Source organism: Acomys russatus, chromosome 31 (assembly GCF_903995435.1).
Source record: "Acomys russatus chromosome 31, mAcoRus1.1, whole genome shotgun sequence".
Taxonomy (NCBI): Eukaryota; Metazoa; Chordata; class Mammalia; order Rodentia; family Muridae; genus Acomys; species Acomys russatus.
In genome coordinates, this window is record NC_067167.1 from 40,818,413 (window position 1) to 40,838,101 (window position 19,689).

Genomic DNA, 19,689 nt, shown 5'->3' on the forward strand with positions numbered 1-19,689 from the left:
AGCAAGTAATAGTAGTAGAAGGAGAGGAAATGTAATCTGGGTATATTGTATGAGAAAAGAATATTTTCAACAAAATGGATGAAACAAAGCAACAAAAAAGGGTTCATAATTTATTCCTCAACAGATGATTTTCATTAGATACAAAAGCTACATATATTTGGACATTGATTATTTTTTTATTACTTTTCATTCTAATTAATTATTTTCTCATTTTATGTGTGTGTATGTGTGTGTGTGTGTGTGTTTGTGTGTGGGTGCGTTGGTGGGTGTGCGCGCGTGGGTCCTTAACTCAATATATTTTGTTTGTCTTGAATACTATGTACCTTGGTCATACTGTATTCACAATTTCTCCCAGTTCCTCCAGGATCCATCACTACCTTCTCACAATTTTTGCTGAGCACATATTCTTGGATGCATGACCTTTACTGAAGGGTGGGCCACTCTCTAGGGCTGCACCCTGAATGAGACATATCTTTCCCACATCGTGTATTATGTGTTGCAGAGGATTTAGTAGGGATGTTGTGATTTTAAGATGGAACTTTTTAAAAAGGGGAACACAGTAGAAAGTTTATATCTTGGCTATTTAGTATACCAAATGACAACAGTGACGCATCATTCTTGAAAATACGTAAGCTAGGAAAATATTGAAGGGTATGATGATCAGAGTAGACTGTTTTCAGCACCTTTTGTATAATTTCAAGTACAAAAGAGTTAGGACGTTCAAGTGAATGGTGAAAAGATACTTGAAACACTTGCGTGTAGGAATGCAGACTACGAGGAAGACCACAATTAAGTCACCAAAAAATTCCGTGCAATGAGGAGATAGATGTAAGATGAGAACAGAGGTAGAGACGGAAATTATTTAAGCTAAAAGCATTATTATGAATACTATTCTAAGGAAATATGACTCATAATTTCAATTATCTCCTCAACTACTTAAAAGTTTTAATTTGTAATTTAATATATAATAAACGTATGTGTTTATGGAATGAATTATAACTCTTCTATTGTATTTTTGAAAATAAATTTTACATTTCCATGTTTTTTATTTTTCTTTTGGGAGGGTACATTGTTTTGTGTTGTACAAGAGATGGAAATTTTGTGTTTGAGAGAATATATGTTTTAAAAATGAAGTATTTAATTTAAAATATTTTAGTTTATGAAGCAAAATATTTAGAAGGGCTTCCTGTTTTCAAAATATCAATTTATGGCCAATTTTACTCTGCATGTTAGCCTTTGTCTCCTTTGTTAGGTGGCAAAACGTTAAATAGCAATTGCAAATATTGTGTTATTGTTGTAAAATAATCGGAATGCCATAGAAAGTGAACCTGAAGCCAGTGCAGCAGAAATTCTCTGGAAGAAAAGATAACTTGTTAGATATGCTCTGTATTCGGAGACCAAATCACTGGTGTCAAAATGAAAAATGAAGCCAGGGCTAAAGATCTAAATACCAACAGCAGGTACACCTAAAAGCAAAAAGAAAGGTGAGATGAGTTATGACTTTGTTTTTTCAATTTTTTTTCATACCAGAAAACATTACAAATATTCCAGAGGCAGAGGTTAGGGTATATATGTATATATGGACAGTCTCAGTATTATCACATATCAACTACATTTATTTGTCAATTGATAAGATAAAATTGTGAAACTGGATCTATGTATTCACTCTGAATTTTCATGGGTCCTTTCACCATTTCTAGGTTTTTCATTTATTTGGTAAAATCAATGCTTTTGTGGGCTGCAAAGTAAAGAACACATGGTAACACAGTGAGATTTTTGTTGAGTGGTTTGAGCACCATAGGTTCATGTGCTTGAAGGCATGGCCCACATGGAGTGGCACTGTTAAGAGGTATGGCCTTGTTGGAGTAGGTTGGGCCTTGTTGAATAAAGTAGGTCACTGTGCAGGAGGGGATCTGAGGTCTTAAAGTGCTCAATCTGTTCTCACAATGACAAAAAAGGCTGCATTGTCCTTGCTGCCTGCAGATCATGAGGTAGAACTCTTGGCCCCTCCAGTACCATGTGTTCCTGCAAGCTGCTGGAGTAACATCCTGAAGCTCTAAGCCAGCTCCAACTAAGTATTTTCCACTGTGAGTGTTGCCTGGGTAATGCTGACTCAGCAAGAGAAGGCCCTACCTAAGATGCATCTTTTTTTGTTTGTTTGTTTGTTTGTTTGTTTTGTTTGGGAAAGCAGTAGAATGTTTTAAGTAGCTCTTAATGAGCCATACTAGTAGGAACATGGTAGACAGAATTGCTGAGGGTGATTTTGAACTATGATGGCCTGGATCAACAGATTTCAGAGGAAAAGGATTAAAGTATGCTGCTTAGAGACTGTTTTTATAACATTTTGGAGAAGAACATGGCTGCTTTTTGCCCTTGTCTGAAGGGTCTGCCTGAGGCTCAGATGAAGACATTTAGATTAATTGCATTGGCAAAGGAAATCTCAAAACAGCTTAGTACAGACTATTCTGTGGTTTGATGTCTTTTTTTGTTTTTTTGTTTCTGAGACAGGGTTTCTTGGTGTTTCTTTGTCTATCCTGGACTCACTTTCTAGAATAAGGTGGTTTCGAACTCAGAAATTCTTTCATCTCTGACTCCCTGAGTGCTGGGATTAAAGATGTGTGCCACCTTACCTGGCTCTGTGGTTCACTTTTATGAAGAGCATTTTGATAAACTTCAGCAAGCTTAGAAAGGAAAAATACAAATGTATGATTCAAGGACTAAAGGGGCAAAAAGAAGTATAATGGAGTTCAATCTTATGTTCAAGAACATGAACAGATTAAAAGCATTAAATAGAATTAAGGGAGTTGTGAGCTCGAGGCAAGATTCCACCTGTCTGGGCTTCCATCTTGTGAAAAGGATGTTCCTCCAGGAATATTTCCAGCTATTCTCAATTTACTATGCATTTGTGGTTCTATGAGGGATAGTTATATCATTTTAGGCATTATTATGACCAGGTTATTGTTTATACATTTAGCTAAAAAGGGGATAGTTATATGGTTAAGTGTTATTATGTCCTAGTTACTGTTTTCATTTGGCCATAAGGAGATATGGTCTTGTGTCAAGTTGACAGTGGGTGGATTGTGATGTCTGTTCTCAGTTGTCAACTTGAATATATCTGCAGTGAACTACAATCCAGAAATAAGGGGCACAGACAATTGTATTTTTTAATTAAAAAATTATTATAATTTATTCAGATTACATCCCGACTGTTATCCCCTCACTGTGTCTTCCCTTTCCTACCCTCCCTCTCTCTTCCACCCTGTTCCTCTCTCCTAGACCTCTGACAAAAGGGGACAGCCTCTCCCACAATATGACCACAGCCTATCAGGTCTCATCCAGATAGCCTGCATTCCCTTCCTCTGTGTCCCACCATGCCTCTACACCCAGGGAAAGTGATCGAATCAGGGGCACCCGAGTTCAGGTCAGAGGTCATCCCCACCCAACAACAACAGTGGAGAATTACCCATTCATTGGCTATATCTTAACAGCTAGTCTATGCTCATTGCATGTATTGTCCTTGGTTGGCACAACAGTTTGTGAAGCGCCACTGGCCCCCCCACCCCACCCCCATCCAGATCCGCAGATCTCCCTGTCTTGATCATCTCCTTGTAGTCCACCTGAACCCTCTGGGTTCTTCCATCCCCCATTTCTCCCATGCCAATCTCGGTACTCTGCCCAGAGTCCAGCAGCAAGTCACAGTATCTGTCCTGATCCCTGCTGGGTGGAGTCTTTCAGAGAACATTTGAATCTTAAAACAGGAAGACAACATGACCTTGATTCAGACTGTGAGGCTGAAAGACACAGGCTTTTGATCTGGGGTGACACGTGGCTTTGATCTGGATAGACATATGCTTTTATCCTGATATTGAGGCATAGTGGCCACACTTATGAAGATCAATAATAAAAAGGAATTAAAGAAAAGCTTAGGACCAAGTGTGGTAGCATACACCTTCAATCCCAGCACTCAGGAGACAGAGGCATGCAGATCTCTGTGTTCAGTGCCTGCCTGGTCTACAGAGCAAGTTCCATGACAGCCAAGCTTAGGCAGTGAAGGAAACCATAGAAAACAGAAAGCTGGTGAAGATGTAATTGAACAAGAAGGCCAAGTTCCATCCCCAACAAGCATCAGAACCAGGCAGGTTCAGCAGTAAGGTTCTGGATTTAGAGTCAGAGATCTCCCTTTTTAACTAAGGAAAGTTACTGAGGACAATGTGTGGAAGGGGTGTCCCTGCATGGAAGCCCAAAACGGCCATTATATGACGTCTTTGTGTGAGTCTGGCTGATGGCAGCCAGATTTTAAACTTGTTAATAAGGAGTCACCTAAGTGGTACTGGCTTTTGAGGCATAAAGGGGTCATGGAGATCAGCTGAGGCTTGTCACTGTTAGATGCCAGGAGAGAACACTGGCGTAGGTGCAGCTTTAGTGTTCGTTGAAGGACCAGGACTAAACAGGTCATGCAAGGAAGTTGAGGCTTATCACCATGAAGGAAGCCTATGAAAGGCTGTTGGTGAAAGTGCAGCAGAAGACCCCATTAATTTGGAGATGCCAGTATCATGGGGTGGCCCCCAGGAAAAGCAGCAGAATATGTGCTACAGAAGCTGTGAAGATGAAGCCTGGATTACCTTGGAGACCCCAAGAGGTTTGAGATGCCAGAGCTGTGGGATACCTGCTGAGGAAAGCTGCTAACATGGAGTGGACAATCCCACAAGGATGAAGTGTGTTGCAGTCAACGAAGAAGAAGAGAGTTGGAGATATGAAGAGCATTTTGCCATGAGACATGGAGGGTGTGGAGTTAGCAGAGCTGTTTTTTGACCTCAGTTTGGTCTAGTATTGTTTCATTGTGTTCCATTCCCTATACTTTGGAATGGTAATGTATATCCTGTGTCATGATATATTGGAAGCAATGTCATCTGCTTTTACCTTTGATTATAAGAGATTGCCTGGAAGAGCCTTTGATGTTTGGACAATAAACATTGTTGGGGCTGTGGTATATTATGGAGACTTTTGAAGTTGCACTAAATGTATTTTGCATTATGTTGAATCTAAAAGCTTATGGTGTCCAGGGAGCAGAATGTAGTGGTTTGGATGGGTTTGATTTCCATAGATTCATGTCTTTGAATGCGTGACTAATTAAATCCAGCTGACAACCTATATCTTCCCATTTTTAGTCACCATGGAGTGATCATGCTTCTCAGCTACTTCTTTGGGATTCCACATCAGAACAGTCAGAGATCCCATCTCCATGAAGGTAGACAATGAATTCTGTGACTGATACAGGGAAAGAAATAACCAAATATACTGCTGTTATGACTGTGAACTCATGTGAGCATAAAAGAAATCACTGCGGAACATTCAGACAATCTAGAAGTAACATGTGTTCCAACTTTGTAACTTCTGGTTATGTACCCAAAGGATAAAAACAGCTTACCACAGAGATACTTGTCTATACATATTTATTAGTATACTTTCAAAACCTCAAATATGGAATTAATCCAACATCTATAGAAAGACAAATGGATTAAAAAAACGTGGTAGACATACACATTAGAATTTCATTCAGTTTTAAAGAAGACTGAAATCATGACCATTTTAGAAAGTACATGCAACTGAGGATCAATATATTAACTGCTATAAGGCAGACCAAGATAGTTAAAAGAGGAAATAATTGTTAAGTAAATAAATTTACATTATGGAAACAATGTTATCATCTAATAAACTGTGATATTTAATGATGTAGTCAAGTTAGTCTACATTACTACGTGAAATATATTTTGAAATTTCTGGTAGGAATCTACAACACTATTTATGGGGTACAGACTTATTTCCCATGTGTGTGTGTACTGATCAAAATAGGGAAATTCACCTTACTTTGTTATATGTCTAATATGTTAAACCATAGTTTACTTTATACATCATATTTGTTTGCATAGGACATAAACCTAGTGCACTTTTCTGTAATTTATTTACAAGATGCTATGTAATCTCATTAAAGTTGTAAGTTGTCATACCAGCTACCACTGCCCCAAATCTGCACATACAAATACCTCACACATTGCATTAGGCAATGAGTCATTGCTTGTGAAACCATGCAGTAAATCTTAAGTCATTTCAGAGTTTTGTGCATTATCAACCCTTTTCAAATTAGCAATATTGATAGTGCTGGCTGACATTTTTTGACTAGCCTGTAAGGGAATATTTTCAGCTTTAAATGCTGAGTGCTCTCTGTAGTCATTGTTGAAGTCTGTGTGGAGCAGCCAGAGAAGAATCACTGACTGCCAGTGTTTGGCTACAGAACACCATTTCTTTCCTCAGCCAGCACATTACACAAACTTCCCCTTTTAGTGAAAATAAGCTACATATGACTAGGAACAATTCTATTTAAAAATCTTTTATTTTGCTGTGCATCAAAGTACATTTGTCAGAATGCTAAAACACCGTGAACACTTATATCTCAGTGAGAAATAAAGTTTCTGTGTACTTGGAAACTTTGGTCCTATTTCTACAAATTATTCATAGGACAAAGATGTTTAAGAGATGGAATTGAAAATTTTCACCAATTTTTTGGGATGAACATAATGCAAGCAAGAATTGTGATAAAGAGAATATACATCAAATTTGCAATAAAATTTTACTCATTTAAAACATATATGTGTTGCCTCCTTATTCTAAAATCTTCTTTCTTTCTTTTTTTTTTTTTTTTTCATCTTTTTTGATTTTTAAAAGCAGGATTTTCACCTTTTTTGATTTTTAAAAGCAGGGTTTTTCTGTGTAGACTTGGATGGCCTGAATTCATTTTGTAGACCAGTTTGGCCTAAAACTCAAGGAATTACACCTGCCTCTGCCTTCCTGAGAGCTGGGATTACAGGTGTGTGCTGCAGCACCCAGCTAATACAATTCTTATTTAGTCAGGCTTTCAGGAAGGAACTCATTTGTCATGCTCTTCAGATGGGGACACATTGAAAAGCAACTGCAAGTAACAAGTGATTGTGTCAAAACAAGCGGCGTGTCTGCCAAGGCGAGCTTGAAGCCAGTAAACCAGAAGTCCACAGAAAAGGAAGGCAACCTGATAGACCTGCTCTATACTAGGAGACTGAACTATTGGTGTGAAGATGAGAAAAGCTGATGAAGCTATCGATCCAAATACAAATGGCAGCCACACCTGAAAGAAAAAAGAGGAGTAAGCGTTTCTTGGTTTCATGGTAAGTTCCTATAATAAATAGCGCAGTAAAGATGTTCCAGCGGTCAGAGGTGAGGGCATGGATAGCTTCAAAGGCTTTAGATACATTGCCAGACATTTTTATTTAATAGTCTCGGTATTAGCTTATACAAAGTAGATTCCTTGCAGATTAAGTATTAATTTAAAAATTCACTGTGTGGGTACCTGCAGTGTCCATAAATTTTTAATCTATTCATCACATTAACTCTTCATTCACTAAAGCTAGTACTTTACTTTATTCTTTCATGACATTTAGTGTTGCTGATGAATGACCTGACATGGCTTTGGTGTGCTTGGGTTTTAAAATTCAGTGTTTCATTATAAATCTCAGAGAAGATGCGTGATTCCTTGAGTAATCTCTATCATCACAGGTGCTCTTCCTCTACCCATTCTTTCTAAGATGTACATTTCTGGTGTTCCACCCCAACTTATCTATTTACATATAATAGTCCGGAATTTGAGAGGAATTATGCAGGTTGTTAATTAGTGACTTAATCAAATTGTTCTTCAGAAAATTTATTTTTAAACTGATAGTTTACTTTGATTTTGATATTAAAATCTCTATGAAAGAATCACATTCACCAGCAGTGTTCAGTAAAGTGAAACTTCTATATTGATCTTGACTGATGATTATATGCTTTCTTTTTATTCTTATATAAATATAGTAAGACTAAAAAACATATTTCTCCCCATACTCTGAATTACATATATTAGTGTCTGAAATATAACAGGTATATACAACATATCCTATTTATATTTCCCCTTTATTAACACCTGAAGAAGACGTGATTACAAGAAAGTAAAATGTAGAATACGGTATAGACTGACACTTCTTAAAATATTGTCAGTATTTCATTATTTATAAATATCACAACATAGCTTATTTCAGTACACTTTCCTGTGGCCCCACAGAGACTGAATGAATCAGAATCCATAAGGGAATATTTGTGAATATGGATTTTATTAAAAATACACATGTTTACTGTAGTCGCTGTCATAAAATACAGATTTTTTTTTAAATTTTTCATCTTATCTCAGAATCATAATATAGTCCAAATCTTGATAAATGTGTAGGGGTGTTGATGAGAAGAGCAAAGATGATAGGGCTTCCTTGGATGTATGTTTTGTCAGTGTGTGAATGGTACAGTACAAAGACATTATAAGTGAAACTCTTCCAAGACTAGTCTTTACTTAAATTCTTGAATTAAAGAAAAATAATTTAAGGAAATAAGGAATAAGAGGAAGCTACCTCATTTATGTTAATTAGGAGGTGAGCAGGTTCATTTGAGCATGGAAACTATTGTGTTCTCTTTAGTATTATTGTTTGGTTCCAGGAAGATGATGAGGACGTCTGTATTGTTCGCATGTATCATTTTTCATTTTTCACTCAATAAAAAGAATACTTAAATGTCCATATCATAAAATTGTGAAGGAAGACTTAGCACAGTTGTTTCATACATTGTGTTTGCAACTGTTTAGAAGAATCTAACAGAGCGTGAACAAGGTGACATTCAACATTAGTATTTACATGTCGACTTACTTTATAAGGTCGTGGTAGATCAGGGTTCTGATATCTTAATTTAAGTAATCCAATCATACTCAGCGAATATATACACCATGCTCCTAGACCCACGTATTTCACTAAATAGGTTAAATCTGAAATTATTATTGCAACAGAAGATAAAATGATACTCTGGATGACAGCTACAAGAGGAGAGTGACGGTCATTTAGCATTGTGTAGATGAGAGGAAGTTGTCCCTCTTGACTTGCACAGTAGAAAATTCTAGATGCTGAAAGTATTCCACAAGAAATGGTGCCAATTATAAATTCTGAGATCAACAAAGAAATTATCCATTTCATGGATGGAAAGACTCTGTTCATCCACATGACGGCAACAGAATCTACAAAAAATAAATGAAAATTCAGAATGTCCAAGTCCCTTTTGCTTGACAGAATTTAGAGCAGCATTCTTTAATTTTTCCTGCACCCATGAATTCGGTGTTGTGACTTTCTGTGAACGGAGTCTCTTACTGTTTGAATATGTAGTACATTGTGATTGGTCTTGTCCAGTAAAGAGTTTTAGAACTGCCAGACAAACCAGTGTCAGCAGTATCAGTTCTTGTTCTCTTGTTGTTAAGTGGCCCATCTCATGTATTAGTATATATTACTGACCTGGCTGTCAGCAATAAGCAGGAAAGAAAGGCCACTCTATGTGTGGAGCTCTGTCACTACCTGATAAGCAATCCCAGTCAAGTGGTCGACAACTCAGCTACTTTGCTGTAGATCAAGTAGTGAGACTAGTGCAATGCACACTTCCTCAGGTCCTCTCTTTAACTCCCTGGGTTGCAAGTATAGTTGTAAAAGCTCCAATCCAATGCCTGCTTTGACTAGTGGCTCTCTGTCAATTATATCTTTAAATTCTATGTCATTTGAAACCAACTATAGAAGAATGAAAATATTCTCGAAAAACTCTATGTGCCCCCTTTGATCATACTTTGAAAATCAATGGCCTTTAGAGGAATTAAACTTTCCTCAATAATCTTCTGCTGAAGGAACAGAAAATCAAAGATCTGGTTTCAACAAGAATAGGCAATTACTTCCCAGGAAAGGATTTTATTCATTTTTGACAACTTGTCAGTCAGTGATGAGTGAATGAGCATGGCTCCACATACCTATGTAATTGTGGTGACTATCTTTTAAAGAGTGAACCATGAAAATTGCTGCTCATATTTACTCCTTTACTGCTCATATTAACATTCTAGACTATATCGGTGTGCTATACTGTTCAGAGTGCGACTGAGAACTGGATGTGACTCACTTTCTGTCCTGTTGTAGATGGTGCAAGTGAAAGCCTTACCTAACTTTTTGACAGTAGTTTCTACGAGAGGCATGGGAGAATAGCAAAATAAAAGGATACAGAGGGTCCTAGAAATCTACAAGTAGAACAATATGATAGGCAGATTTGGGCCCAGGGGTCCCGCTCAAACTAAGGCACCAGCCAAGGACCATACAGGAGGTAAACTTTAAACCCCTTCCCAGATCTAGCCAATGGTCAGAATATTCTCCACAGTTGAGTGGAGAGTGTGATACGACTTTCTCACGTACTCTGGTGCCTCACATTTGACCATGTCCCCTGGAGGGGGAGACCTGGTGGCACTCAGAGGAAGGACAGCAAGTAGCCAAGAAGAGACTTGATACCCTATGAGAATATATAGGGGGACGTAATCCCCCTCAGGAACAGTCATAGGGGAGGGGAATAATGGGAAAATGGGGGGGGGGAGGAATGGGAGGATACAAGGGATGGGATAAACATTGAGATGTAACAAGAATAAATTAATAAAAAAAAAAAAAGAAACTAAGAAGCGGTTGCCTATTTGAGCATCTGAATTATTGTAAAGATGCAGATATGCCCTGAAAGATGAAGCACCTATAAATAATATATGTGCCTTGTATCTTTCTTTGTCTGCTCATATATCTTGTCATCTTTATCTGTACTCATTTCCTCCTCTTCTTTCTTTTTTTTTCTATTAGTTTCAGTTGGTATATATGTTACTTGATCTATAATTTAGTTGTTAAAATGTGACTGTTTATTTTTTAGTTGATGGTTTTGATTATTTTTTTAAAGATTCATTGAAAAGCCCAAAACAGGCATGCATACACACTACACTACACACACACACACACACACACACACACACACACACACACACACGGTTTCTCTGTGTAGCCTTGGTTGTCATAGGCTTTCTTTGTAGACAAGGTTGGCCTTGAATCATATCAGCATTACAGCCTTCCAACTGTCTATGCCTCTCTGTGTGCGGAGGTTAAATATGGGTGGCACAAAGCCCAGCTGCATAAATATTTTTATATCACAGTAGGTATACCAAACATAATATCAGCATATTCTATTCATCCCCGATAGAACACCCTTTTAAAATGGTGTCCCATGAGACTTCTGAGTACTTGTGAGAAAACTTCAAGAAAGGAAGACTAGAGTCTTTCTACTTAAGTTTCTGAAAAACATGGAATTGTTCTTAGAATGTATTGTATTTTCATTTTTAAGATTTTTCTTTACTCAGAACATTAGGCACTTTATACTCTAAGAGTTGAGTTGGCTGTTACATGGACCTTAGTCTGTTCATTTTGGGTCCTACTCTCAAGTTCATGCTGGTAATTAGTTCATCAAACTCGTCCTCACCACAGTTTTCCTGAGCACAGAGGCATATTTATTTAAATTTACTCCATCTTACCTGAGGAGATGATTTCCTGTGGTGTCAACACTGCCAAGTACGATATATTAGTCAGTAAGTATAGCACAATCACAATGGACAGGGAAGAAATTACAGATTTTGGAATTGTTTTAGCAGGATGTTTTATTTCCCCTAAGAAAAAGAAATAAATGCATCATAAAAGGATACACCAAACATGTGAAGTTTTAAAATTCCATGTCATGGAGACAGTGACATTAGGTCTTTGATAAGGTAATTGTTTCTGTCACTATGGATTGTCTCTTGTCTTCCTTTCAGTGAGATAGAAGCATTGATGCATACAATATCCAATGCATGTCTTCATGCATTCAGTGAGCCTATGGTGTGTAAAGTAGTGATTTGGTGTCTTTTTTGCTTCTTAAACACAAGAATCTAGCCATATTAACTCTGTTTTTTTTAGGTAGAATGAAATGTCTCATGAGACAGTGTGAAGGAAACAATTTTGTTCATTCATAATTACTAATTTTATTATCCAATAATCTAAATCTATAAGCTTCACGTAATAAAATTGTAAGTGACATTAATGTATTGTGGTCTCTGATATCAACTGCCATTCAGGGTAGTATTACCAGGGCTCAGGTTCTCAAATATTGGGTTCTTCTCACATATGGGGTCATTTAACTCAAAGCAAGGATCATAAGAAATTGGCAACAACTAAAGGCTTTTAGATGTGATATGCCTAATATTTATTCAAAATTAAATACAAACCAAACTTCAGGTGTCTCTCGCAGTGCTCAAACTTGTTGAATAACACAATTATGCTATGACCATGTATATTAAGTCATAACACAAGCACATTGTGTACTGTAGGGTCATCACACAGCACAGTACCAACAAATGCTAACCATAATATCTCAGCTCAGACGTGACCCATTTGGATGTATGAATTTGACTGTACACATACTGTTTTCCCACCATAATTTTAGGAAGATATGTCCATTGGACACCATTGTTGCAATGTTTGATATGAATATTGGTGATTAAATTGCTAACCAAAGTTTCATAATTTTTATGATAATTCTAACCACAATTGATATCTCAACACTAGGCAGAAGGATTTCATTGTGTCCCATCCCTACATGAAGAATGATTTAAAAAAAAATTGTAACAACTGCTGAGAGTAGGAAATTTAGTCTTAACAATGAGTGAGCCCTCTAATTGGAGTGGCTACTCCTAGAATTCTGTATATGCAGGAAACTCTAAATGTGCACAGCAAGTTATATTTATATACTTCTATGTGTATATATGACAAAAATGATTAAATCAGTTGAGGCTATGAATTAGAGAGAGGGTGGAAGGGAGAGGATGCAAGGGAAATAATATATTTACATTTCAATTAAAAGAAAATTAAATGTTAAAAGAAGTCTTGAGATTGATACAAAATTTCTAATAATAACTGAGCGGGCCCCACAGTACTTACTTTCTACTGCTGTGACAAAACACCATGACCAAGGCCACTTATAGAAGCAAGGATTTATTTAGGCTTACAGTTCTAGAGTGGTGAAAGTCCATGACGTTGAGGAGCCCTAGGCAGACATGGTGGTTTGAATAGCCTGATCAGAGCTCACATGAAGAAAACAAGCAGGAAGCATAAGAAAGCATGCAGGAAGTGGGGTGTGAATATATAGAAAGTCAAAGCCACTCAAGTGATGTACCTCCTCCAGCAAGGCTTCATTTCAAGGCCCTGCCATCACTTTAAATAGCACTACCAACTTAGGAGCAAGTGTTCAAATACCATGAGCCTCTAAAGAACATACTCATTGCAACCCGAAGTCCCTAAAAATACTTTTGCTATTTTGTTTTTTCTACAAATCTATCTGAGATGGCCTTTTCAGTATTAACAGTTATGGAACTAAAATATCAACTGACTAGAAATTGAAAATAATATTCAATATATTTGGATTCTTTTGGGTCCTTTCCTCTTCTATTGGTTGCCTTATCCAGCCTTCATGGGAAGGAGGATCTGTACTCTATTTACAAGTTGTTATCTGGTGTGGGTTGATATTCCTGAATGTCTGCGATTTTCTTAAGGGAAATGGAGAAGGAAAGGATCAGAAATAAGAAGTTGGGGGTGAGGAGGGTGGTTACTGGAAGGAAATGAGGGGGAGTAAATGGCAGTCCTGATGTAAAAAAAAAAACAAAAGAAAAATATGAAATAGTTTCTGCACAATACTATCAAATATTACTTCTTTATTTAAAAAGCATAAGGACACAGCTGTCTCATTATAATGCAACTTTTCCTTGTATGTTCAATAGATAAATATATATATATATAATATATAAAGAACTCAAGGAATATGCATAAAATATTTTATTAAATAGTGTTAATCCTACCATTCCATTAGAATGGGAGATCTTTGCATCTTCTGATATCATCTTTAGTTTCTTTCTTCAGAGATGTGAAGTTTTTATCATACAGGCCTTTCACTTGCTTGGTTACAGTTACACCAAGATATTTTATACTATTATTGGCTATTGTTAAAGGTTGTAGTTTCTCCAATTTCTTTCTCACTCTGTTTGTCTTTTTTATACAGGAGGGCTTCTGATTTTTTTTTAGATAATTTTTTATCTAGCCACTTTGCTAAAGATGTTTATCAGCTGGAAGAGTTCCTGGGTCTAATTTTGAGGGTTAATTATATATATTATCATAACATTTGAAAATAGTGATACTTTGATTCTCTTCTTCCTTTCAGATGTGGATCCCCTTGATCTCCTGTTATTTGTCTTCTTGCTCTAATTAGAACTTGAAGTACTAAGTTGTCTAAATATGGAGAGAGCAGGCAGCCTTGTCTGATCCCTGATCATAGTACAAAGGCTCTAAGTATTCTTTAATTTGATATTGGCTGTTGGTTTTCTGTATGGAACACGAATCAAACTCCCTAAAAAATTCTCTACAGACTTCACAAGAACAGTTCTCAATTTTGCATGAAAAAACAAACAAACAAACAAAAACACAGAATAACAAAAACAATCTTATACAACAAAATAACTTCTGCAAGTATCTCCTTCCCTTATTTCAAAATGTACTATATAGAGCAACAGTAATAAAAACTGCATGGGTTCAGCGTAGAAACAGACTGGTTGATCAATGGAATCAATTCAAAGTCCCAGAAGTAAACCCACACATCTATGGACATCTGATTTTTGACAAGAAAGCCAAACCATAAAATGGAAAAAAAGATTGTATCCTCAACAAATGTTGCTGGTCTAAATGGATGTCTACATTTAGAAAAATGCAAATAGATCCATATCTCTCACTCTGCACAAACTCAGGTACAAGTGCTTCTAATACATCAATATAAAACCAGTTACACTAAATCGAAAAGAAGAGAAAAGTGGGGAATAACCTCGAAATCATTGACACAGGAGACAGCTTCCTGAACAGAACACCAATAATTCAGGCTCTAAGATCAGCAATCAATAAATGAGACGTCATGAAACGGAAAAGCTTCTGTAAAGGATCCTGTTAATAGAATGTAAAGGCACCCTACAGACTGGGAAGACATCTTCACCAACCTCAAATCTGACTGAGGGATAATCTCCAAAATATATAAATAACTCAAGAAATTAAACAACAGCAAACCAAACAACCCAATTTAAAAATGGGTATTCAGAGCTAGAGAGAGAATTCTGAGCAGAGAAATCATGAATGGCCAAGAAACACATAAGGAAATACTATAATGTCCCAAGAATAATCTTAGATTTGAAGTCTATACCAATGTATCAAAATTAAACTTATTTTGCATCAATATACAAAATTTTATAATGATGAATTAAAAATAACCTTATTTATGAGCAACAATTAAGGCCTTGAGTTAGGGAGTAGAATTCAATAATCTATCTTTTGTTTTACCATCTGTCTGTTTTTCTATATCCCTCTTTCTTTTGTTTCAGTTCCTATCTCCTTACCTATGAAAGAAAGATAAAGAAAAGAGAGACACCCCTGAGTTCAACCTAGTCAAGGAGCTATTGAAATTGATAGCTGATGGAAGAGAGAGTGTTCTTTAAGATTACAGCCCGTAGTTAGTTAACTACAGTACACTTGAAAGCCATAATCCAGGAATGTATGGAATCAAAAATTGGACTTGATTGGTTAAAAAAAAGGAACACAATTGAGTTGGTTAGGAAAGAACGTAGATTTTGGGGAGAGTTGTTATAGGCAGGATACATGTGACCAAAACATGTTGTGTGAAAGTCTTGAAGAAATAATAAAGAAAACAAAGGGAGGAAAACCCCTAAATGCCGAGAAAACAAAGAATCCCATGTCCGTATTATTGTTGCTCTATGCACAAGAGCCAGGAAATGGAAACAATCTATATATCTAATAACAGATAGTTAAAACACAGTCCATATATGTTGAAATATAATTGAGCTGCAATTAAGATTTTCAGACAAATAATAATTCTTAGTAAGATAACTAAGACCCAGAAAAATACCACGTAGTTAAGAAAGCCAGGGTTGGAGTTTGTGGTCCATTTTCTAAATGTTGAAAAATTCCTATCTTAATAGGAGTCCTGTGTGGGACAGTCTGAAAGCTGGACCCTTTGGAGTCAGATGTTTTCTACAGCGCTGTCATGGAAGCTGTCCTGTTGTGATGGGTAACAGCAACTGAGGTGCCTGGGACTGGAACATGGAGGATGCAGGATGTCAGCATCCAGCATGCTGAGAGGAATGAATCCCGCCAGGTCTGATCAGGTGTCAATGTCTGTTTCTTCTGTTCTGGAAACATAATTTCTCACAAGAATTATATTATTCTCAAATTATAATTGTACGACGTGTGTGGGACGTACAGAGCAATTAAGGCTCGTTGTCTGCTCTTTGTATGAACAGAAGTAAGACATCTCCAAGTCTTCAATTATGCCATATGAAAAATGGCATCTAATAATAAGTCATAGAAAACCTGTGACCAACACAAAGCCTTGTCTATGCATAGACCTTCATATCTCAGCCAGTCTCAGAGCTAATCCCATGTAGTAGGATTAACAATATAAATTGCCTGTTTGTTCTGTAGTTTGAATTCTTTTTGTTGTTGTTCTGTTTCTCTTTTCTTTTCCTTTTTCTTTACATATATATTTTTATTAATTTATTTATATTAGATCTCAATTGTTATCCCATCCCTTGTATCCTACCATTCCTCCCTCCCTCCCATTTTCCCTTACTTCCCTCTCCTATGTCTGTGACTCAGGGGAACCTCCATCCCCTGAATATACCTATAGGGTATCAAGTCTCTTCTTGGTAGCCTGCTATCCTTCCTCTGAGTACCACCAGGCCTCCCCATCCAGGAGATGTGGTCAAATATGGGACACCAGAATTCATCTGAAAGTCAGTCCCCACTCTCCACTCAACTGTGGAGAATGTCCTGTCCATTGGCTAGATCTGGGTAGGAGTTCGAAGATAACTGCACGTATTTTCCTTGGCTGGTGCCATAGTTTGAAATTTGTGGACAAATGGATTGAACTAGAAATGATCATAATGAGTGAGTTAACCCAGAAGCAGAAAGAGTCAAATGGTATATACTCACTTATATCTGGACACTAGCCCAAGGGGCATGTCCCATGGAAGTCTTCACTTACCAGGAAAGTGGGACAGAGGGGAGGACATTCTACTGGGACTCTAGGTGAGAGAAGCTTGAGATAATGGGGAAATAGAAAGATCCAGAGGGTCCTAGAAACCTACAAGTAGAACACTATGATGGGCTGATCTGGGCCCAGGGGTCCTGCTTAAACTATGGCACCAGCCAGTTTGAATTCTTTACAGCCCAATTGTAGCTCCCTCTCTCATCACTTTCTCATCCCATTCCCTCCCTAATCTACTTTCCCTACCTCCCTTACTTGTTAAAAAGGGGCCACTTCCTCCCCTAACATTTGACCTCAGCCTATCCAGAGTCTTCTGTACACTGTAACCTCTTCCTCTGTGGCCTGGCAATGCCACCCTGCCAGAGGGCAAGTGATCAACACTAGGAGGCCCAAGTGCATTTCTGAAGTAGTCCCTACTCCCCATACTGTGGTACCCACAAGGAGACTGTGCTGTCTATCTACTACATCAGAGCAGAAGGTTGAGGTCTATATCCTACATGGTCCCTGGTTGGCACATCAGTCTCTGAACTGTAAAATGGCTAACCTGAATTAAGTGGCTACCATCTGCTTATGAGTGAGAATATGCCACGTGTGCCTCTGCCAGAGCACTAGTTCAACAGGTTCACACTGCAGAACATGTTAATCAGCTTTCAAAAAATGTGTTCTTGGGACTAATCACTCAAGAAAACATTGATACAAATCTAGAGGGTAGGGTAAATTATTTGGAAGAAGCAGTCTTATTTATAGGTAGTCAAATTTTAAAAATTAAAGTAAGATTAATTATTTCCTGTCATTCACAATTTAAGTGGATTTGTGTCACTCCATTTCCACACAATGCTTCCAGGTGATCTGGGCACAGGTAACTTCCCACCTCCATGGTCTGTGGAAAAATTCTGAGTTAGCATGCAGTCTTTACACCAACAAATTACAGCCATCAGCTCAACTCAATTGGAGCCCACCTAGGCTTTCGAGGCTGCAAATAGATTCTTCCACTCTCTCACTTCTTTTGTCTCTGGACAGAGCTTTTGATTTATTATCGTCAGTTTGGTGGTACTCCTGGGAGTTGTGCTTCTTTGACTCTTGTCCTTTTAGTCAATATCTGAGGACAGAAAGCCCTACCTGCCACCCAACATGATCTATAGACCCTGAGTTAACAAATAACAGTGCGGTGAGGGAGATAGCACAGCCATGTTTAATGAGAGCTTTATAAGTGTGCATTTAATAATATATTTGTTATGTAATTAGTACTTAATTCAAGGTGGCGCAGTTACATGAAATAAAATAGAGAGTATTGTATGATCATAATTCTAGTTTGAGAGTTCAAGGCATCCCCATGTTTTATATACATGACAGTACTTGAAGAGTATTAAATTCTAAGCAGTCTTCATGACAGTTTTAATTATAACTACAGTGTAGAGAATACTGGACTTCACAGCAGTACATGAAACCACCATGCTAACCATTCCCCAATGTCCATGCATATTTTTAAGAATGGATTTACCTGCTACTGACAAATCCTTTGTACAATATCAGATATTTTTATGTACTATGATTTACCTGCTATGTTGAGGATGACTGATGATCCTATGTACGAATAGAACACTTGCAGCATGGCATCTGCAATCTGTGAAGCGTTAGGAAGTTCAGCGTCCAAAGCGTTCTGAAACCTGGAAAGATGCTCCTTTTCCCCATTCACTAAGAGCACAACCCCAGTTAGAGAAAAGACACAAAGAATACTCGTCTTCATCAAACTGTTGATGGTCTGAAACCAAGCCACTGTTTTAATCCCTCGAGCATTGAGAATTCCAAAGCACCACAGAAAAGCCAAAGCCAGACACTTCTTTGGGAGCTCTGGAGCTGGGCACCCAGCATAAAAAGACTGTATCACATTACTAGCTGCTGCTAAGCAAAGAGCACCGATGCCCAGAAAATGAGCAAAAAGATTAATCCAAAGACTGAGAAAAGCAGCAGAGGTTCCAAGCGATCTTTTGAGGAAATAATAAGATGCTGCGCTCACAGGGAAGGTAGTACCAAGCTCTGCAACACAGACAGCATTCATCATGCTCAGCAGGCCACAGCCTGCCCAAATACTGAGACAAACAGGGATGTTCTGTGAGGAGGATTTTAATACTCCTGCAGGAGTCACAAAAATCCCTGCCCCTATGCTTGTGGTAAGTAGGAGCATGTTTGCATGGAAGAATCCTACTCTCCTCAAGAGTTTCATAGTTTTGTCTTTTTCTCCTTTTCAAATCTTGAAAGACAGAGTTTTTCTTTATGATGCTTCTCTCTCCATTTCAGCACAATCCTGTCAAACAGGGCATTGCCTTGAAGAAACCACCTATTCTTTATGAGTATATTTAAGTCCAAGTTAACTTGGGTTTGAAAATAATTAACTTTTGAATTATCCTTAAGTTCTATGACTTTTTTTCAAAGGCCACAGCTAACATATTGCCTGTTCGTAGTATTTAAAATATCAACTATGCCAATGACCATGTTACTTGACACTGATCAGGAGAAGCAATTTTAGTAGTTCTGAAACTATGGAGGTAAAACCCAAAGCTCGATACCGTTTACTTGCTAGCTGTACTAAAACAGATACATGGAAAGTAATTGGCGGGAAGGAAACAT

General features: G+C 37.6%; 1 protein-coding gene across 1 annotated transcript; it reads right to left on the reverse strand.

The window, feature by feature from the left end:
• Positions 1-1,263: 1,263 nt before the first annotated feature.
• Positions 1,264-19,367, reverse strand: LOC127183638 (solute carrier family 7 member 13-like). Its single transcript, XM_051139714.1, is given in 6 exon segments — positions 1,264-1,353; positions 2,631-2,717; positions 6,926-7,159; positions 8,757-9,118; positions 11,468-11,599; positions 18,619-19,367. Coding segments are annotated over 6 exon segments (1,572 nt in total). The 5' UTR covers positions 19,286-19,367.
• Positions 19,368-19,689: the final 322 nt, after the last annotated feature.